The sequence below is a fragment of the Dendropsophus ebraccatus genome, chromosome 8 (genome assembly GCF_027789765.1).
Source record: "Dendropsophus ebraccatus isolate aDenEbr1 chromosome 8, aDenEbr1.pat, whole genome shotgun sequence".
Taxonomy (NCBI): domain Eukaryota; kingdom Metazoa; phylum Chordata; class Amphibia; order Anura; family Hylidae; genus Dendropsophus; species Dendropsophus ebraccatus.
In genome coordinates, this window is record NC_091461.1 from 108,187,132 (window position 1) to 108,210,590 (window position 23,459).

Here is a 23,459-nt window from a genome sequence, read left to right on the forward strand (position 1 = left end):
TGGGGTTCAAAACAATAATTTTTTACTGTCTGACAAATCTCTTGTCAATTGAATTTTTTATGTTACACCGCAGTAGTTGGCAAGTATGTCTACACTACTCTAATCACAGGCTGTCAGGACATGCTGGGAGTTGTAGTTCCCCAACAGTCGGAAAGCTGCAGGTTAGAGGTCACTGATGACAACATTTTATTGTAATATAACAAGCTGTTCATTGCTGGCATAAACATTATATCTCTATATTGTGCAGATCAGGAATTCTGGACCGGGAGACATGCATTCGAGGAGCTATCTGTTACTAGAGCAGGAGTATGAGGAGCTGCAGGAAGCTCGACTACATGTGAGTCTGCTGCGATATGTCACGTACAGAACAGATACATTGCCAGGAGCTCTTCGTCTTCAGCCTCCTTAATCTTTGGTTAACCTGGAACGCTCATGGTGATTAATGGCGTAAATGAGGGCCCAGTACTGAGCCCCCACCTCTGTCCATTGACGAGAAAGAGGCCTGTAGCCTGAACTATTCCCCTCATTGTGCGAATGGAGATAGGAGAGTATCAAGGGCAACTTTACTTTACACTGCATGGGGCACCTTAAAGGGATACTCCGGAGAAATTAAATTAAACTGGTGTCAAAAAGTTATACAGATTTGTAAATTACTTCTATTTAAAAATCTAAAATCTTCCAGTACTTATCAGATGCTGTATGTCCTACAGGAAGTGGTGTATTCTTTCCAGTCTGACACTGTGCTCTCTGCTGCCACCTCTGTCCATGTCAGGAACTGTCTAGAGCAAGAGAGGCTTTCTATGGGCATTTTCTACTGTTCTGGACAGTTAATGACATGGACAGAGGTGGCAGCAGAGAGCACTGTGTCAGACTGGAACGAATACACCACCACATACAGCAGCTGATTTTTTAAATAGAAGTAATTTACAAATCTAACTTTCTGACACCAGTTTATTTAAACACAAAGGGGGTAGTGATAATGACACTATTACTGTGTGGGACACAAAAGGGGGCACTATTATTGCATGGGGCACTATGATTATTTGTAACACCGGCACTATTATGGGGGGGATAAATATAGTTATGAGGGCACAGGGAGCTTTAGTAGGAGTATTGGGGGAGTCAGTAGCATGGTATTGTTAAAGGGACAGCAGGATGGGAGGTTTGGGTAGAGGGTGGTGAGTAGGTTGAAAGAGGGCTGGAAAAGCAAGGAGCCAAATACGGAAAATAGAAAATGGAAAAAGTTGCATGTTTGCCACTTCATGGATTAATTTGTGCATCTGTCCTGGATATTGAGAGTTGTAGTCAGGCAGCATCTGGAGACCACATGTTGACCTCTGGTAATCGCACCACTTGATATGAACACTCCCCAAGATGCCTGAGATCTGTGTTTCGTGCCAGGATAACACCGACGTGTTTTTACACCACTGTGAACTGACGCGTTAGGTTTACAAATTTTGTCTGAGAAACCAGAGATAAGTCAGCCGGGCGCGGGCACTGTTCATCTGTACTCAGCACCCAGCTGGGGGCAATCATTCATTGTAAGGGCGATGACTAACATATAACATGTATGTATGTTTTAGGGGATCAGTGTGACGCCAATTTCTGACAACCTGCTCACATGGATAGTTCAGCTGCAGGGACTAAAGGATTCTCTATGGGAAGGTCTGTATTATTATCTTCTATTATAATAGATCTTAGGAAGATAGATGTAGTTTAGCATTGGGGCAACAAATAGATTAGTCGCTAGCTGGTTTGCAGTTGGAGACTCCAATGCCCAATTTAAAGGGGTTGTCCAGCGAAAAAAATTTTCTTTCAAATTAACTGGTGTTGGAAAGTTATATAGATTTGTAATTTACTTCTATTAAAAAATCTTAAGTCTTCCCATACTTATTAGTATGTCCTGCAGGAAGTGTATTTTTCTTTTCATTCAGACACAGTGCTCTCTGCTGACATCTCTGGCAGAGACAGGAACTCTGTCTCGCTTTTCTATGAATCCCCATATAAAACCTCTCCTACTCTGAACAGTTCCTATCTGGGTCAGAGATGTCAGCAGAGAGCACTGTCAGAATGAAAATAAAACAACATTTCCTGCAGGGCATACAGCAGCTAATAAGTATAGGAAGACTTAAGATTTTTTAATAGAAGTTAATTACAAATTTATATACCTTTCCAACACCAGTTGATTTGAAAGAAAAAGATTTTTGCTGGACAACCCCTTTAAGAAGCACAGTTTAGTCTTATAGGTGTATGACAACTCTGGTTGATCCTGAAAATCCATACAAGGGTTTACACTAGGGATGGGATACCTATAGTCCTCCAGCAGTTGCAAAACTGCAAAGCTTTGACAGTCCAGGCTTAATGGTAATTGTAGTTTTGCAACAGCTGCAAGGCCGAAGCCCAACCATGGTTTACCCTGAAGTTAGAAAATAAGATTTTCTCTCTTCCCTCTGATGGGATTTATTAGATATTTTTTGGTAAAAACCATTCTAATATTTTGCACAGTTCTTCTCCATCATGGATCTTCATCAGAGTAGGACTGGCCCGTCAGACCACTAATGAGGTCCAGCTCTCCACTACAATCAGCATACCTCCAAACTTTTGCTGGAAGGAAAGAGGGACAGTAACGGCAATGTGCCACTCCCCTATAGCCACGCCCCCATAGCCACACCTCCATAACCGCATCACCTATTACCATTATATAGGAAACAAATATTACCACCAGATCTTCACCACATAGTGACTTATCCCCCTTTATACTATTACTGCATAACATCCACTATACACAGAGCAGTACTCTCCCTCAGCACTGGCTATATAGCGGTAGATGAGGCTGTACACCTGCTGACTTTAGAGGTGATTATAGTGCAGTTATTCAGTGACTCACAGGGGACGTCTTCTCTTGTTGATCACTTTTGTGGTTCTTCGCCATCATGCACGGCCATCTTGAAAACCTCTCCGGTCATCTGCGAGACAAACATTTTAGGCTCCTCTCTCCAGTATCATCCTCATCTGCTTCACAGTAACTCTCTGTGCCCCATATGGTAAAGACCCCTCTGTGCCTCCATATCCCACTGTAGTAACCCCCATTTCCCCATAGGACACACTGTAGTAACCCCCATCTCCCCATAGGACACACTGTAGTAACCTCCCCCTCCCCATAGGTCTAACTGTAGTACCCCCCCCCCTCCCCCTAGTTAATCCCACTGTAGTAACCGCCATCTTCCCATAGGACACACTGTAGTAGCCCCCATCTCACCCACACACTGTAGCAATCCCCCCTCTCATCCCCTAGTAAATCCCGCGTAGTAATCCCCCATTTGTTAATCCCCCTGTAGTAATCCCCCCTCACTTTGTTAATCCCACTGTAGTATCCCCCCCCTCATCATAGGTCCCACTGTAGTATCCCCCCCTCATCATAGGTCCCACTGTAGTAATCCCCCCTCTCATCATAGGTCCTACTGTAGTAATCCCCCCCATCATAGGTCCCACTGTAGTAATCCCCCCTCTCATCATAGGTCCCAGTGTAGTAATCCCCCCTCTCATCATAGGTCCCAGTGTAGTAATCCCCCCATCATAGGTCCCAGTGTAGTAATCCCCCCCATCATAGGTCCCACTGTAGTAATCCCCCCCATTATAGGTCCCAGTGTAGTATCCCCCCATCATAGGTCTCAGTGTAGTAATCCCCCCCAGCATAGGTCCCAGTGTAGTATCCCCCCCCCCCCAGCACAGGTCCCAGTGTAATAATCCCCCCTCTCATCATAGGTCCCACTGTAGTATCCCCCCTCTCATCATAGGTCCCACTGTAGTATCACCCCCATCATAGGTCCCACTGTAGTATCCCCCCTCTCATCATAGGTCCCACTGTAGTATCCCCCCTCTCATCATAGGTCCCACTGTAGTATCCCCCCATCATAGGTCCCAGTGTAGTATCCCCCCATCATAGGTCCCAGTGTAGTAATCCCCCCCAGCATAGGTCCCAGTGTAGTATCCCCCCCCCCCAGCACAGGTCCCAGTGTAGTAATCCCCCCCATCATAGGTCCCAGTGTAGTAATCCCCCCTCTCATCATAGGTCCCAGTGTAGTATCCCCCCATCATAGGTCCCAGTGTAGTAATCCCCCCCAGCATAGGTCCCAGTGTAGTATCCCCCCCCCCAGCACAGGTCCCAGTGTAGTAATCCCCCCCATCATAGGTCCCAGTGTAGTAATCCCCCCTCTCATCATAGGTCCCAGTGTAATAATCCCCCCTCTCATCATAGGTCCCACTGTAGTATCCCCCCTCTCATCATAGGTCCCACTGTAGTATCCCCCCAACATAGGTCCCAGTGTAGTATCCCCCCTCTCATCATAGGTCCCACTGTAGTAATCCCCCCTCTCATCATAGGTCCCACTGTAGTAATCCCCCCCATCATAGGTCCCAGTGTAGTATCCCCCCCATCATAGGTCCCAGTGTAGTATCCCCCCATCATAGGTCCCAGTGTAGTAATCCCCCCTCTCATCATAGGTCCCACTGTAGTATCACCCCTCTCATCATAGGTCCCACTGTAGTAATCCCCCCCATCATAGGTCCCACTGTAGTAATTCCCCCCATCATAGGTCCCACTGTAGTATCCCCCCTCTCATCATAGGTCCCACTGTAGTATCCCCCCCATCATAGGTCCCAGTGTAGTATCCAACCCTCCCCCCCCCCCCCCCCCCCCCCCTTCCAGGCAGACCCATCCCTAATAGAAAATAATAAAAAAAAATATACTCACCTAGTCAGGGATCAGTCACAGAGCTGTCTGTCTTCTCCCAGCTGCTGCTGTGGACACAGGTAGTCAGGGACAGAGCAGGAGAGAGGCAGCCTGACACACAGCCCCCTGCCCCCGCAGCTCACAGCTCCAGCCCCGCGGCTCCTGCTTTCTTCTTCTCTCCGATCTTTCACTGACCTGTGACGTCACCAGCAGCCGTGGCAACAAACAGGAGAGAGGAGGAGAGAAGAGGAATGCAGGTACCATGCGGGGCTGGAGCAGAGAGCTTCGGGGCAGCAGCTGACCTGTGTGTGAGGCTGTGTGCTCCAGAAGTTCTCTGCATGTGACTGTCTGCTCCATGAAGCCATCCGACACTGTCAGCAGCCGCAGGAGCCGCCGACACTGTCAGATGGCTTCAGTGACGCCATGAGGGGGGGCGGCGGGACACAGGGGGGACAGCGGGACATCACCCGAAAATCGGGACTGTCTCGCTTGATCCGGGACGGTTGGGAGGTATGCAATCAGTATAGATGAAAAAGACCCAGAATCCTCCAGGGGGGCCAAGGGACCCCAGTTGCCTCCTGTCCAATGTATCTGGTATTCCCCATGTTGAGCAAAGCTGCCTAGAAAACATGGATACAGCCATAGGCCAGAGGCCATGTCTATGTTTTTTGGGACTCCCTACGGCTGTATCCAACTTCTTCAGCCGCCCGTAATCAAATGCAGAGTGTTCAGGTTCAGACGGTTCAGTCATCTCTAATGTTTTTCTTTTATATAACCAGGAGCAGTTCTGCAGCTCACCATGCGATACAGCGAGGAGTACAACCACCATCCTCCCAGAGTCATATTTAATACCATCCCATTCCATCCAAATGGTAAGGAAACAGTACGGTACTCATTTATTAGATTGTTTTCTCTATTCAGACAAGTGATATGGAGCATCTCTGGGTATCTCCTGTTTGCAAATATATATATATATATATATATATATATATATATATATATATATATATATATATGGTATAACCTGGGTACCTCCTGTATATAATTATATATGTACAGTCAGCTGGTATAACCTGGGTATCTCCTGTATATAATTATATATGTACTGCTGGTATAACCTGGGTATCTCCTGTATATAAATATTTATGTACAGCTGGTATAACCTGGGTATCTCCTGTATATAATTATATATGTACAGCTGGTATAACTTGGGTATATTCTATATATAATTATATATATATACAGCTGGTATAACCTGGGTATCTCCTGTATATTATTATATATGTACAGCTGGTATAAGTTATACATCGCCTGTATATACTGATACAGAGCATGCTGGTATAACCTGGGTATGCTCTGTATATAATTATATATATAGTTGTACGTACCCTGTCTAATCAGCCTATATAAAAAGGGCTAGCGATCTGCTGATGGTCGGCACTCATTTGTTCCATACCATCAAGCCATGTAAAAGAATTCTGCGTGGTCTAGAAGAACAGGCATCAAGAAGAAAACTTATACTTTTAGTTCAGTATTCAGGAACATATTGTAGAATATAGGTTGAAGGACACTAATCTAGAATATCTACAATTACATGAGTCTTAAATTTCATCCATGGAGTTACACAGGTTGGAGATTACTGATGTAAGAGACTTAAAGACCATGGCTGGACTGAAGACTTGAATTCTATCAGTATGAAATTTTTTAAGCATGAGTTGGAGAACATTAGCCAAGAAGATCTATGACTATGGTTAGAAGATGTTAAAGATTTGAGTTTCTATAGAGTTGCACAGGTTAGAGAAAATTGGTCCAGAAAATGTTGACTTTTAATGGAAGATGACCAAAGAGTTCCATCCATACAATTACAAAGATTGGACAGGATAGGTCTAGAAGACTTTAAAACTATGGCTAGAGGAAGACTTAAGTTCCATCAATAGGAATTTGCGTATGTCCATGTAGGAGTTGTGCATGTAGGAGAACACTGATCTAGACGACTGTAAGATCAGGACAAGAAGATGGTTGAAGACTTGATTTTTTTGAGTAGAAAAATAGTGAAGAACAAAGATTGGACACCACTAACTTAGTACAACTTGACTATGGGGCTATAAGATGAGTGAAAACTTGACCTACAAAGCTTGGTGAACCTTGGCAGAAGATCTCAGCTATGTCTAATAGATGAATTACCATTGAAGTTCCACCCATTGAATTGCACAAATTGGTAAACACTAGTCCAGAAGCTTTCAAGGCTATAGCTAACAAACGTTCAAAGATTTGAGTATCATCCATAGGAAGCATTGAGATGTACAGGTGGGAGAACACTGGTCCAGAAGATCCTGACAAACACATGATTTTGGGTCCATAGGAAAATGTAATCCAGTACAAGTAAAATGGAACCAGATCCAAAACGTTTCTACTGAAGGGGTAAACAGTTGCCTCATATTACCTGACAATCGTGCCACACGTTTCAGATCAAGCAATGGATGTGTAGTAGAATAATAAATCCTAGCAAGACGTATAGCTCTGCCCAGGAGAGTCAGTTACATCTGGCGGACATCACGTCATGTTTGTGACATGAAATTAGTGTCAAAATTCAGATCAGAAGAAACAGCTCCCTTATTTTTACGTCTGACTTCTCTCCATACTTATGACAGATAAAAGACACAAGGATAAAAGATATATAAAATTACTGGCATCTAAGGTCATTGCTAACATTGAAAACCCCAAAGTATAAAACGAGTAACTAGAAACTTAAGACTTTCTGTAAGGTTGTTTACTGAAGGGTATAGAATCGCACTATGGTCGTCCGGCCTGGCCTGGCTTACCAAGGACAAGGAGGATTTTCTGTAAGCAGATACACAGTAGCTCAGTCAGGATCATGATACCTGCGTTCAATATAGCGATGGGTTGGTAATTTTCATGACACGGGTGGTTGTGACTGAGTTTTGCATTCACACAAGTATGCAAGGTATTTTCCGCAATGGCCACTGGATGTTCTATGAGGATCCTATGCTAAGACTATGACAGAAAGAGACATGAAAAAGAGTTCATCCTGCAGGGTTTCCCTAGGGCTCCGTATGTTTTTGAGGAAAGAAACAGCATGTTCCAGTGTATTGAGAAGGAATGAGGCAGAAATACATCTGTCAAATATAGTACTGAGTGTGGTTACGGTGTAGTAACTAGCTTGTTCCATTACTGTCTCAGGACATCCTAGTGACCCCAAGGGGCTAACACATGGGCCAGGACATAGGATTCTTTTTGGGGCCAGCAGCATTCATTCTGTTCTTCCTAGGCCCCTCTTCTCTCTCCATGTACCTGTCTCTTTCTGGGCTCTCTTATTTACTCTTGGGTGCACATCTCTGAGTCTTTCTGTGAGTGGCACCTATTGCACCAAGTGATTATCGGCCATAATAGGCCTATTATGAATGTAATAGTTTTTGTAAGAAGGCAATGATCAGCCAACATGCACAATGTCGACTTATCCTTGTCTTTCAATTTGTTGAAAAAATTTCGAAAGAGAACGACGGTCTGCTGGCCGTCGCTCTGTGTAATAGGAGCAGCGGCAGCAGACCTCCGCTATCACCTATGGGCTCTTAAGATCGTCCGAGGAGCCCCTCACGCAGCTCCCCTTGCCTCCCCCCCCTCTATTAACACTCGCTGTCGGCATGTGTAATAGCGCCGGCAGCGAGCGTGGAACAAGGAGCAAGCGAGCGCTTATCTGACAGGTTGGCGTTCGTTTGCCTTAACACAGGTCTCAAACACCTTAACCAGGGGTGGATTAACTTTACCATAGGCCCTTTACCATAGGCTGTTAACCCCCACGCCCACCCCACTGTAACTATGACAGCACTAGATTTATTTTTCCTCCATAGTGCAGACTATACAGGACCTGTGGTGACATCATAGTCACATGGTAAGGTCCTTCAGTATTTTCTCTTGGCTTCAGTTTGGCCCTGATTTATGCAAAATTGCGGTAAAAAAGAAGTGATTTTTTGCAAATCATGGCAGAAGTGTAGACAGGAGACAATACATCACTGAAAGCCATGGGTCCCCCAGGAGCTCAGGGCCCAAGGCTACTGCCCGAAATGGAACAATGGAATAATGCGTTACTGACCTAAACTTCTATTTTGCCATGAAGCTGCCACCTTCCATTCTCTGCCCCCCTCTCACAGACTGATCTGCAAACCAGCAATGTTATTGGCAGTTCTACCCTTCCTCATAATGCCAACCTCTTTGGATCTTTTGTTGATGTCGTCAACAGAATCGGATGATGATGCATTCCAAGCCCACCTCCTTGCCAAGCTCCCCTGCATTAGCGTCAGTACATATGTCATACAACACAATGTCTAGTTGCTGACCTCAGCCCCAAACTAAAGCTGGCCATGCATGTTACATACAGTATGTATTGGAAGAACCCATTGATTTTATTGGAACCAGGTGACCATCTAATGCAGTGATGGCGAACCTATGACACACGTGTCAACACTGACACGCGTAGCCATTTTCGGTGACACGCGGCTGCATACAGAAAAGTATGCGGCCGCAGGCCAGCTCAGCCCCGGCGGCGGTGATATTACAGCAGCTAGGGCTGCTAGGCCTCATAGAGTAGTAATAGTCTCAGCCCCACGTACCGCCTGGACGCTGCTGTGACGCCACCCGACACACGTCCATTGGATGCAGCTGGCCACAGCGGCGCGCCACGCTCAAGCCCCACCTTTCTTTTTCCTCACGCGCTCAAGTGTCGTCTCCTGGCGCCACAGACTGCCTGGCCCAGGACCTCTGCACAACCCAGTGTGTGTTGGGAGGTATGGGGTTCGGGGGGTACAGTGTGTGTGTGGGGAGGCATGGTGGTCAGCAGATGGGTCAGGTGGGCTCAGAAAAGTATGCGGCCACAGCCAGCTCAGAACCGGTGGCGGCGGCGGCGGGGATATTACAGCAGCTAGGCCTCATCCAGCAGGTAGTCTCAGCCCCACGTACCACCGAGTCCAGGCGTTATGTGGGGCTGTGACTGTGGGGAGTTCCCCTCTCCCCCTCACTTATCTCAGTTCATGGCACCCCACACAAGTTACATAATAACAAGACCATAAGAAGAAACCGACTGACAGATGAACAAAGGTAATTTAAATAATTATTTTTGGGTTTATTCAATACATTTACATAATACAGCTATATGTTTTGTCACTTAAAGTATAAATCGCTAAATTATGGCGTTTTTTCTCTAGGTGACACACCATCCAAGTTTTACTCGTTTTTTTGCCGAATGTTGACACACCAAGCAGAAAAGGTTGCCCATCACTGATCTAATGTATACTGTGGCCTTCTAACTATCTAACAGATGACAATGGGGGAGAGGTGGATCAGTATGTTGGATTTCAGCTACTGGAAGCTGCCATCAGAGGAGTCTAGCATTCTTCCCTATTCCCTTTCAGAACACATGCATTCTCAGTTGAGCCAAGGGCAGGCAAGTGTATGGGGATATCAGGAGAGATAGCTGTTGGCCAAATGAGCGTTCAGCCAGTATAATGCATCATACTGAATATATTTTGACAGAGTCTTTGTCTGATCTGAGGATTGATACGTGATCATGCCGACTTCAGAGTTAAAATAAAAGCCGGAACAAAAAACATAATCCTGTATTAGTGGTCGTAGGGTTGGAATCTCGAAGAAGGTTTCAATAAAGAACTAACTCCGTGGAAGTTTTATGAAAAACATCTGAAGTCAGCTGCGATGGTGCCAGGCAGCAGAATCTGAAACCAGTCTGTAGAAACCGAGGGCAAGACAGACCTGACAGACGTTGGAAAACAGACCATTAAGGCAAATCTGTAGGCACCCCACCCCTGCCTACAAACCTCTGGTTGGTGCGATCAATCCATGTTCAACTATCCAAATATATCCTGATCCACCCTTTTCAGAAAAACTCAAGAGAGTGGTGCTGGAGGCCTACAGCACAGATGCCCTCATTCACACCCTCCTCCGGATTAAAAGACTGTGTTATAGGGATGCCCCTGAGGTAAACCTTGGTTTCTGAGCAGGGCCTAAAGCCATAAAACAACACTCCATTATTCTAAATGGCCCAGAGTAGATTGGTCCCTGTTACGGATTTTACTTTGGGGCCTGGGAGCTTTAATTTACGTCTCTTTTCCACAAATATACCATCAATGCGGCCATGTTATTGCTGTCAGGCAATCAAAGGAGAGGACCAATCCATTTTCGTAGAGCAAATACTGTGCTTCACCACGCTGGATGGTAGCACCAATCGACTTGTCTTCATTGTGGCAGTTTCTGTTACAAACTGTGTATGTCCTCTAGTACAGACTTGTCTGGTTATCATTAAGAGTTTTAATGAAAGATTGTCCATAGCAACCAATTGGATAGTCCATAGCAACCATCCAGATTCTAGGGTAGCTGTCAAAATTTTTGTTGGGAAGGTTTCCAAAACACCAATGCAAACTCTTGGTGATCCTAGCGATGAGACTCCACATCATTGTGTGCTTTCAGGTCACTCGCTCATTTCATTCATGGCAAGCAAATGAAATATTTAAACAAATGGAAATTTCTATAAAAATAAATGGCTACCTTGGCGTCCCGATGATGCAGTAAAACGTGCATTGTGGAAACTCGAGCAATGGTAAATTGGGTGCAGAAGGATAATAACAGGGTACAGCGGAGGGGACGGGGGGAGGAGAACCTGTAAACTGGTTTTATTTCCTCCTAACCAGCATATTATTCTGGTCAGCCTATGACAGGGGGCGCCGGTCCAGTCTCTTCAGGTTCGCAGTGTTTTCCGTGTGTGCATTTCCTACATTCCTCAGCACCATTAGCTCAGCCCTCTGAAGGGAATTCTCATCTGTCTTTCCTGATACTTGTTTGGACGACGCAGGATAATATGTCAAAGACAAATATACATTCCCTAATATCCTTTACATCAGCCATAGGGGACGTTGAGTAATATCTGACCATTCCTGATCGGTATTGGGATAGAGGTTCATGTCCGACACCCTTTACTGACAGAAACATTTTACAACAAGAGCCTCTATCTGGTGTATAGGGGAGCAGGGGCACCGGACAGTCACCTATTATTCTACCCCAATAATCTGTGTGTTACCCCTCTACATCCCCTGTCAGCGGGTCAATATCCTCTACCCCTAATGTCAGCGTGTCATTGTCCTGTACCCCAAGTGTCACCATGTCCTTATCCTGTACCCCAAGTGTCAGCATGTCATTGCCCTGTACCCCAAATGTTATTGTGTTATTATCCTGTACCCCAATTATCAGCATGTAATTGTCCTGTACCCCAAGTGTCATTATCCTGTACTCCATGTGTCAGCGTGTCATTGTCCTGTACCCCAAGTGTCAATATCTTGTACCCAAAGTGTCATTATCCTGTACCCCAAGTGACAGTGTTTCATTATCCTGTACCCCAAGTGACAGTGTGTCATTATCCTTTACCCCGTGTCATCCTGTACCCCAAGTGTCATTGTGTCATTATCCTGTACCCCAAGTGTCATTGTGTCATTCTCCTGTACCCAAAGTGTCAGCGTGTCATTGTCCTGTACCCCATGTGTCATTATCCTGTACCCCAAGTGACAGTGTGTCATTGTCCTGTACCCCAAGTGTCATCATCCTGTATCCCAAGTGTCATTTTGTCATTATCCTGTACCCCAAGTGTCAGCGTGTCATTGTCCTGTACCCCATGTGTCATTATCCTGTACCCCATGTGTCAGCTTGTCATTATCCTGTACCCCAAGTGTCATCATCCGGTACCCCAAGTGTCATTATCCTGTACTCCATGGGGGAGATTTATCAAACATGGTGTAAAGTGAAACTGGCTCAGTTGCCCCTAGCAACCAGATTCCACCTTTCATTTTCCAAAGAGTCTGTGAGGAATGAAAGGTGGAATCTGATTGGTTGCTAGGGGCAACTGAGCCAGTTTCACTTTACACCATGTTTAATAAATCTCCCCCCATGTGTCAGCGTGTCATTATCCTGTACCCGTGTCATTATTCTGTACCCCAAGTGACAGTGTGTCATTATCCTATACCCAATTGTCATTATCCTGTACCCAAAGTGTCAGCGTGTCATTGTCCTCTACCCCAAGTGTCATTATCCTGTACCCCAAGTGTCAGTGTTCTGTGCCCCAAGTGTCATTATCCTGTACTCCAAGTGTCAGTGTCCTGTACCCCAAGTGTCATTATCCTGTACCCAAAGTGTCAGCGTGTCATTGTCCTCTACCCCAAGTGTCATTATCCTGTACCCCAAGTGTCAGTGTTCTGTACCCCAAGTGTCATTATCCTGTACCCAAAGTGTCAGCGTGTCATTATCCTGTACCCCAAGTGTCAGTGTGTCATTAGCCTGTACCCCAAGTGTCAGCGTGTCATTAGCCTGTACCTCCCTTAATGGAAATGTCTTATGTAAATGTTTTAAGTCACATTGATCAGATATTTGTAGAATATAAATAAATGTTATAGCTTTATAGGAGATTTGGAGACTTCGTTTCCTGGATTATTATATAGGCAGCCTGGCAGGGTGTATGTTTCTATGGCAGCCGCCATGAATACAGTTCAGTACATAGAGCTGCCATTTATTCCCCCTCCTACTGATGACAATGAGAAGACTTTGCTCATTGTGACCCAGTTCAAACAGCAAAGCTGATGATACAGATAACATGTTATTATTGCAGTGGTATTATATCTGACTCTACTTTAAAAAGTTTTCCTCTTTTATGTATATCTTTGGCCTTCATTTTACAGTTGATCAAACCTCTGGTAAACCGTGTATTGATTTTTTGGATGACCCTGCTGAATGGAATCCGGCCTTCACCATGACGTACATCTTACTGGTGATCCAGGTACAAACCCAGTCACGATATCTGATCTGTAGTCACTATGTGGGTATGGATATGTCCGTTGATCTATTTAACCCTGTGATGCAGGCAATGCTATCCAATCCAATACTGGAAAATGCAGTTAACACAGAGGCAGCCGCCATGGTGTTGAATAATGCAGCTCTCTACAGGGAGATGGTTCTCAGCTGTGTGAAGACCAGCAGACAGATTGAAGGTAAGTCTATGCTTGCAGCAAGATGTTTTCCATGATATTACATGTGGCTGATACTTCCTAGTAAGGGCCCTATTACTCGGGTGGATTATCGTGCGAAAAATCGTTATATCGTTCGAATTTAAATGATAATCGTTCTGTGTAATTGCAGGTAACGGTTGAAAAATCGTTCGTGTGTCATTGATCGTTGATTTAGAGCTAAACCTACAATCATTGTTAATCGTTCGCTGTAATTCCACATTCGTTCACTCAAGTTGCGCATTTTTTCACTAATCATTCAGTGTAATTGCACATTGTTCATTGTTTTGCTGGGATCAGATAAAGCAAATGATCATAGATAGCAACAATCGCAGTAACGATCATAACGATCGACCATTGTTCTGTATAATATGGTGAATGATTTCAGGTTAACGATAAACATTCTCGTTTGCGATTGTTGATCGTTAGACCCTAATGTTACAAGGCCCTTCAAGGGGTGGACACTGACTTTACCTCCAGGAGGTGGCAGCAGAGAGTAAGCTTTCTTCCTTCTGGGGAGAGCAGCTTCCTTTACTTCGCTTTGGCTGTCCAGGTATGATGGGAATTGTAGTTTTGCAACAGCTGGAGGGCCAAAGGTTCCCCAACCCTGCTTTACTTTGTTCTTCCTAGGGAGCATTGCATGGCCTATAAGATTTCCTGCTCCAGCTTATAAACACATCACCCCTTTAGACCCAATACAAAGCTTTTCTTTTATTAATATAATTTATATATATTGGGTGACTGCAGCAATTGGTGGCGTCTACTACTGATAATGAGAGGGGGAGAGGGGAGCAGATAAATCTTATGAAATATTGAACTTCCTATAAAGTAGAAGTCAGTTTTACGTGCTCCTTCATACAGCACATACAGCTCCTTCTGGCATCACAACCTGGTGAGCTCACATGGAGACGTCTTCTGGCACCAAAAGATTTGCAAATGGTTTTTGCACAAAGTCTACCAAGAGTACAAGTAATACTGCCCCCCGCCCTGAGATTAAAGCTAAGTGTAGAACGCTCCTCGCAGAATATATACGATCTGGCAGCGCTCTCATTGCTGATTATTTGACTTTCAAGTTCTGTTCCCAAAAAGATATATAAAAAGAGTTTCTGACTGTTTGTCTTATCGCACAGCGTGCTGGATGAAGATCAGGCTACTTAGCCACATAGACGCGGGCCAAATGGTGTTAACCCTTCAGTGCTCTGAAATAGGACTAAGATCAAGCTCTGTCCAAAGAAAAGGAAAAAAATAATTGACCTATCTATCCATCATCTATCTCCTATCTATCTATCTATCTATCTATCTATCTCCATATAGAACAATCACTGACCAGATATCCTATCCAATCTAATTGTCACCACTTGGGATCCACATTTATGAGTTAGAGAGTCTAAAAAGAAGTATCTCCCACTCACAAGGATTTATGTGACTGCATATTACACAGTCATCAATTTACATATACATATAATATAATGCACACTCACTAGTCCTACAACGCTGTCTATTTCATTCCTGCACAGCTGCATTAAATAAGCTTTATTATCATAAATGGTCATGTGATAATCAGCCTGACCCATAGAAAATCACAAGAGAAAGTTTATCGAGTCTTACAGTAAGGTTCAAACCAGAGTTGAGGATTTTGCCTCCAAGGCCCTTAAACCTGCTGTCCAAGTCAAGTTGCATGTTCCTGAAGATGGACAGGAAGACCTTCTTCTAAAAGCTCAGCTACAAGCAAGAAATACTGCCCCTTAGAGCCAAATCTAGCATTTCCCAAGACTGAGACAAGCTGGTCACTACAGCCAGGTTTTAGTCCAGGGTTGGAAAATCTACTCAAGGGCCTCCTGGCATCTACTCTCCTCTTCTTAGGCCCCCTGGTCAGAGATGATGCTGATCAACTTTCACATTGGTGATCATAATCCTGTATGTGTCCCTTTGGATATCATGTGACATGTTTTCTCAGAGTCCCATTTAAGTAGTGGGTACTTATGAATCAGTATGGCGGAAAACCCATGTCTGCCACATCAGCTAAAACAAGTACAAGCACATGAATTTCTACATTTTTTTCTAATCATAGTCTATACTGCACTTAATAAGCAAAACAATGAGAGTGTTTGACACATGAATAGTTAGTGCCAGACTCCTTTAGCAACGACTTATGTTTCTGAGAATCAAGGGCTCAGGTAGTTGAAATATAATTCTTCTCGTCCAAAAACAAACCAGTGAGGAGAGTGAGGAGGCCACCCAGTCCGCTGAATGTATAATATTGGTAAATTACAGATGGCACAATACAAGAAAGTCACGTGATAAGAAGGACGCCAGCCCCGGTCTCCATCCCCACACCCAGGTATGTACACCTTCACCTTACTTCTTATTACTCACCATCCTCTCTATTTGTAGTCATAACATATAAGATCTGGCTTGTAATTTTTCTCTGTGACATATTTTGCTATTTTCAGTTATTTTCCAGATTTTTTTCTGATTGGAAACTGTCAACAGGCTGCTGTTGATGGATCTGGTATACTTATGTCTGTTTAATCATAGTGTCCCCATAACAAAGCCAGCTGCAATTCCCCTATATCAGAACCGGCTGCAGTGCCTCATAACAGGACCGTCCACAGTGCCCCTACAACAGGACCGTCCACAGTGCCCCCTTACCAGGACCGGCCACAGTGCCCCCTTACCAGGACCGGCCACAGTGCCCCCATACCAGGACCGGCCACAGTGCCCCCATACCAGGACCAGCCACAGTGCCCCTATAACAGAACCGGCCGCAGTGCCCCCATAGCAGGATCGGCCACAGTGCCACCATAATAGGACCGGCCACAGTGCCCCCCATACCAAGACCAGCCACAGAGCCCCTATAACAGGACCAGCCACAGTGCCTCTATAACAGGATTGTCCACAGTGCCCCCATACCATCACCAGCCACAGTGCCCCGATACCAGGACCAGCCACAGTGACCCTATAACATAGTGTCCCCGTAACATAGCATAACATAACATAGTGTCCCCATAGCAAGATCGGCCACAGTGCCACCAAACTAGGACCAGCCACAGTGCCCCCAATAACAGGACCGGCCACAGTGCCCCATATCAGCATCAGCCTCAGTGCCCCCAAAACAGGATCGGCCACTGTGCCCCCATAACAGGATTGTCCACAGTGCCACCATAACTGAACAGGCTGCAGTGCCCCCATAACAGGACCAGCCACAGTGCCCCCATAACAGGACCAGCCACAGTGCCCCCATAAAAGGACCAGTTGTAGTGTTCCATATCAGGACCGGCCTCACTGCCCGCATAACAAGACCCATCACAATGCCCCCATAACAGGACCGTCGGCAGCGTCCCCATAACAGAACTTGTCTGGGACTCAGGAGGTCTCTTATATTCAGATAGTTGGAGTCTAGGCTGCAGCCCTGTGAACATGGCCGGGAGTTCTGTATTATGGGAGACAGGAATTATTTTCTTGGTTTACAGGAAATCCCTAGTCTGAATTCTTCTATTGAAAGTATCCTCACAGAGTGCCGGTGTCTACTGGTTCAGAAGCCGGAGGATCCATTCCCCGAGCACAGAAGAAATAAACAAATCTAAAAGCTGCCTGCAATGTGCTGTGTGCCCGGACAGTGCTGTCCAATAGCTTTATGACAGTGCCCCCTAGTGTTTATGTCCCTGCAGTACAAGCTTATACATACTGTAAGGTGGTAAGGACTAATGATGAGTGAACTTGCTGAACATTTGGGTTCATTTTATCCTGAATGCCTATGGCTGTATCCACGTTTTCCAGAACTTCCTAGGGCTGCATCTAAATTCTCCAGGCAGCGGGAGTCAAATGCCGAGCGTTCGGGATCAGACAAACCTCAGCGTTCAGCAAGTTTACTCATCACTAGTAAGGACCTAAAAAGAGCCAAATAGAGATGTGTAGACAGCGGTTCAGAGACTCTCCAGAGCGGCCAGTTTCGTGGGGTGTTTACGGTATGTAGTGGTTAGTACTGACCAAAGGCTTCCAAGGATGGACAACCAAGGACAGGGTCATAGGGCCAAAGGCTCGCCTGTCTGATTAATCTCCACAGAACAGCTGCTGTAGTGTCCTGGTACAGGCTCCACTAAGTCTTATTACACCTGAGTAAAGTACCTCTGTCAGGTATCCGCAAAAGGGGATGAAGAAAAGTTTATTATCTGGTTTTCCCCACTAGGTGTCACTGTCTTTATTATGAACTTATGTCTTAAACACAGCCGAAGGAAGCATTGGGTTAATTGTTATATGTCACATGTTTATTCTTGTTCTATCACATATGCAGGTGCTTTCCCTCCTTTCTCTCTTCTATCATAGCTCTTCTCTCTGCACACAACACAGCCCCACCAATCACAGGGGAGTTTAGTATGCTCCTATAAAAGGGAGATTAGTTCCTGGTGGGGGGTCCTGCTCTAGTTAGTGGAGGTGAAAGAGAGACTACAAGCATGCTAGAGCTTCTCTATGTGAGTGGCCACAGCTAGTATGCATTGCTAGACAGACAAAGGGGGAAAGTCGTCCATGATGGGGATATTTCTGAAAGATGCAGGGCAGCAGCCTCCACAGTATAGGTACTGACCCCAGTAGGACAAATAGCTGAAATTGAGCTGACGTATCCTACTGCGCAATGCACGGCTCTTCTGGGAAACCTTGGAAAGTCTGCTACTCCTAGAGACAAAGGCCTAGGGCTTGTACTACCCAAACTTGGCACTTTGTGAACTAGTTAGGGCATAAGGCGGTAAGATACACCTATTTAAATGTGAGTACAAGTATTCTTCTTCTATTACTTATTCTACACTATCCCTGGTAGAGCACACTTCTACATTGGTCAAGGCCCCCAAGACGCACCCCTTTCTTCTTCTGAGTTGCAACTACAACCACTACCTCTCCTATTATTTATCTGCACCTGAATTCTAAAGTCTACAAGCTACTGTTTTGTATTGCACTGAAGCTTACAAGTTACTCTCACTACCTTGTATTGCACTGAATTATACAAATAAACTATTCATCTGGTTAAGTGCTCAACCCCCGCACCCACACCCAGAGCCATATTTACCACTAGGCACCCGTTGTCCGGTGCCTAGGGCAGCACCTTGCAGTGGGGCAGCACCAGGGAGCAGGGGTAGGAAAACAAATTTTTTTGTTTTATTTTCTGTAATCTTCCACCTCCTGTTCAGACTTGCCAGTAAATCTGGTGTCTTTAGGGAGAGACTACAGAGTAGAGTGAGGGAGTAGAGTAACACCACCCCTAACGCCACCGTGACAAGTGCCCAAGTGACCCTAAACCTTCAGAGCTGAACAACCTACACCGACTCATGGCTCCGCTGCATAGCAAACTGCTGAAAAATTTCTTGCTGGCTGTGATAGAAAGGAGTCAGATAACACAGGGCATCGCAGCTTGTAGTCTTGAGGGCTCCGCAGACCAGTCAGAGCCCATGTGACCTATATCCACCACCGAAACAATGGACAATGAACACATAAGCATCTGAATTGGATCCTTGAGCAATGGAAAAAGACACCTGGTCTGATGGATCACTTTCTCTATCATGTGCATCACTGGGTACGTGTGCGTCACTTACCTGGGGCCGCACCTCACACCTTACAGGATCTGCTGCTGATACCACAGGGGACATCACAGGGATATGGGGTCCGCACCTCACACCTTACAGGATGATGATACCACAGGGGACATCACAGGGATATGGGGTCCGCACCTCACACCTTACAGGATGATGATACCACAGGGGACATCACAGGGATATGGGGTCCGCACCTCACACCTTACAGGATGATGATACCACAGGGGACATCACAGGGATATGGGTTCCTCACACCTTACAGGATCTGCTGCTGATACCAGAGGAGACATCACAGGGATATGGGGTCCGCACCTCACACCTTACAGGATGCTGATACCAGAGGAGACATCACAGGGATATGGGGTCCGCACCTCACACCTTACAGGATGCTGATACCACAGGGGACATCACAGGGATATGGGGTCCTCACACCTTACAGGATGCTGATACCACAGGAGACATCACAGGGATATGGGGTCCGCACCTCACACCTTACAGGATGCTGATACCACAGGAGACATCACAGGGATATGGGGTCCGCACCTCACACCTTACAGGATCTGCTGCTGATACAACAGGAGACATCACAGATGTGCACATATGCAGCATATATTTTACACTGCCCACAAACAATAGAAATGATCCACAAGTGTTCGACTGGGTTCACACCAACGTAACTTTTTCGTTTGTCCTGTTTTGTCATCACAATAGAACAATGGAGAAAAACTGTGTTAGTAGATATATTGTGTGCCGCCTGATGGACCTCTATGAAATAAATGGGATCTGTCATCTGATTCTGACATGGCAGCCGGCATTTTACAGAAACCAATGATGTCCATATACTGTAAATATGGCGGCATGGTGGCATGCTCACCATTTCTCTATCACTGTTTCTAGTCTAATTTTGACCCCAATTGTATTTTCTGTCATTCTTCTTTTAGAAATATAAATTCTGTCTCCTTCGAGGATTACCACAAGACTTGGCATCACATTGGCACATCACAGGCCGTGCCGGGTGGAAAGCAGAAACGTAAGTGACGAAAGTGTTGGATAATTTAACCCTTTTTCGGAGAAGACGTGGTGCGTGTGTGTCATAACTCGGGTACAATTGTTTTACAGAATACAGAGAGCAAGAGCCGAGAATGGATGTGATGAGGACTGGAAATAATACGTAAGTATACAGGACACTGGTGAAGGTGTAGACAGAGAACCGAGCTTGCTGCAGTTAAGAGCATCTGACATCCGGTACTGTGCTGCTGAATCAGAGATGATTGGGGATCAGGTATGGTGAATCAATAGGGATATATGCCATATTTTCTATTTTTTAGATACAACATCATTATTCATGGACTACTTAGTGACCGAACAAGAGCCTTCCCTTCCCTAAGAGAGGAGGAAGATCATGAATGTGCACTGTGCAGACTGTCAGGTATAAGGCATCAGGTGTCGTATACGCAATACTAGATACTCCTCACTGCATCTGTATTGTTGGGTTTATCAGTGATGTTATCAGTGTTGTGATAGAGCTCAGCCAGAGATGTAAGTGTTGTGACGCCAGTGCTAGTCCAGCACACAGGTGTGATGTTAGTACCTGCTTTGTATAGTGGCTGACTGTATTCCCCAGAAATGGTCGGTGACCTGCCGGGTTGTGATGGGTCCCTTGGGCTCCTGTCACGGTAGTCCTGAGTGGCAATTGACCCACCCAGACTATTGGTACCGCTACCCAAAGAAAGGGGAAAAATAACCCAAGGTGTGTGGCTAGTGTGTATAGGTGCTGGTGCTGAAGAAAGGATGACTGAGTCCCAGTAATGTAAAATATAACAGCTTTACTGTACAGTCTTTTAATAGTACAAAACACTTTGGCAGCAAATAGATAAATCTTTGTACAGATTTTAGTGCTTGAACTTGAGTATGTCAAGGGAGTCCCAACCCAACGTAGAACTGTACTCTGCTGGAACTTAAAGAGATATACTTTATAGTGAGAAGTTTACTTGTACCCGTGTATAGACTATAGTCTGACCACCTTCTGCCCTACAGTGTCGAGCTTCCCATCCTAATAGAGTAATACAAGCCCCAGCCAAGGTTATCTTGGTGAAGCTAAGTTTTCGAGGCTTCCCGACTACCTGCACTGTGAGAAAGAATACGTAGACCCTCTTGGTAGCTTTGTTCTATCCAGGCTAGTTCCTCTTGTGTATCACCTCCTCCCACCAAGTAACTTCCTACAGGGCTATATAAGGGACCCTGTGAGTGGTGGAAAGAAATGTGTGCAGGAAAAAGAAAAAGTGATAGGTTAGAAAGAAAGAACATCTCCTATAGGTCAGCAAAAGCACATGGCACACATAAAACAGTAACCCTTTGTTAGCTTCAGCTGTGCAATATATAAGAGCATACATATAAAATCCTGACATCTTGTGGTGAAACTCTAAAATACCTTGACTTAATCTTGGGTAAGGACAAGTGTACATAAAAAAACACCAGTGGTTGGACACCACATTAGATTGTGAACTTATAAGGCATGGGCGAAAAAGAACTGAGCCATGATGAATTTCTGGGGTTCTGAAAGTCAAAGGACATTCAACACATTACAAGATGGGAGGTAAAAGTGTTCAGCGTACTTAAAGGCCCTATTACACCAAACGATTATCGGCCATATTTGGCCGATTATCGTCCGTTACGGCCGGTAATCGCTTGGTGTAATAGCTTCTGTTAAAAGGCAATGATCAGCTGACATGTTGGCTGATCCTTGTCTTTCAACATGTTTAAAATAAAAAAAAATATATATATATAACGATAACAGCAGTCTGCAGGTCGCCGCCCTGTGTATTAGGAGCATGGCAGCAGACAGCCCCTATCTTCTATGGGCGCCCCGGATGATCTAAAAGATGCGTGTAATAGCGCCGGGATTGAGCAGAGAACGAGGAGCAAGCAAGCACTGATCTTACAGGTCGTCGCTCGCTACTTCAGATAGGCCTGTGTAATAGAGCTTTTACATTAGTAAGTTTAGTAAACCATTTGCATGTCATTCTTATTTATGAACACTAGGGGGCAAAGCTAATCCACTAATCTGCTAGCCTATGGATTATTGCTGGGTTTCAGATTCACCTATTGAGAATAATAAACTAGGGGTAACATTTCTCCCATTGTTGAATAGCAGATTTCTCGCTGCAAGAATTGCCACTAAAAATGTCGCAATGGTAAAAGGTTTTGCTGCAAATATAATGTAGGCAAATAAAATTATCCATGTTATCAAACAACAACTTATATCTGACTTAGATGAAGCTGGATGCCGAGGCAGGAGGAGCTGTTTGCAGTGTTCTTTGGCTGTAGAGTTTTTTCTAATATATTTTATTACTTCCCTTTAGAGACTCACCTATTGGAATCCATCTTGGATATAGACACATCTGCTGAGATTCATTTCCAAAAGGAACGGCATCACACAGACAACCTGGTGGCATCACACCACGAATCCGCTCGGGATGGAGAACCAGCAGAAGAGGAGGTGGATAATCTGGTGGCCTGGACTAATACCCTCAGCACTGAACTGCTAGACTGAAGGGAAAGTCCATCCTTAAAAGTATTACCCCTCATTGTGTTATTAAGGCTATAAAACTAAGCTGTTTGGGGTGTCTCACCCTAAGCTTGCTGACCAAAGATGATCAGCAGAATTGAGAATTCAGCTCTGGACTCTGGGGTGTAATAATGAAACATATAGAGCATAGATGTCAAACTCGCAGCCCTCCAACTGTTGCAAAACTACAATTTCCCATCATACAGAATTGTAAAGTGCTGCGGAATTTGTAGGCACTATATAAATAAAAATTATTATTATTATTATTATTATTATTATTATTATTATTATTATTATTATTATTATTATTATTATTATACCTGTGTGGTGTCCCACTAGGGGTGTTACTCTTATATACACCCTTCGCAAAAGTCTGTACTTTTTTGTGGTCTTATTATGGTAAAGGTAGTATTAAGAGTTGACCACTAGATGTCGCTGTATTATGTATTTATGTATGGAAGCTGCACAGCTGAAGGATCGCAAAGGGTTATTGTATTTATGTG

The 23,459-nt window shown here is 44.9% G+C and overlaps 1 protein-coding gene across 1 annotated transcript; it reads left to right on the top strand.

Moving 5' to 3' along the window:
• Positions 1–255: 255 nt before the first annotated feature.
• UBE2U (ubiquitin conjugating enzyme E2 U) lies at positions 256–23,036 on the top strand. Its single transcript, XM_069979409.1, has 10 exons — positions 256–337; positions 1,584–1,665; positions 5,512–5,604; positions 13,480–13,577; positions 13,662–13,788; positions 16,078–16,144; positions 20,330–20,418; positions 20,508–20,559; positions 20,717–20,817; positions 22,751–23,036. The coding sequence occupies exons 1-10, from the start codon at positions 272–274 to the stop codon at positions 22,939–22,941; spliced, it is 966 nt and encodes a 321-aa protein (XP_069835510.1). The 5' UTR covers positions 256–271; the 3' UTR covers positions 22,942–23,036.
• Positions 23,037–23,459: the final 423 nt, after the last annotated feature.

Bases quoted from the DNA above. Each gene is read 5' to 3' on its own strand.
- UBE2U (XM_069979409.1), top strand. From the start codon at position 272: ATGCATTCGAGGAGCTATCTGTTACTAGAGCAGGAGTATGAGGAGCTG. The intron at 1,666-5,511 runs GTCTGTATTATT...TTATATAACCAG, and splicing joins AAAGGATTCTCTATGGGAAG to GAGCAGTTCTGCAGCTCACC. The intron at 13,789-16,077 runs GTAAGTCTATGC...GGTAAATTACAG, and splicing joins GACCAGCAGACAGATTGAAG to ATGGCACAATACAAGAAAGT.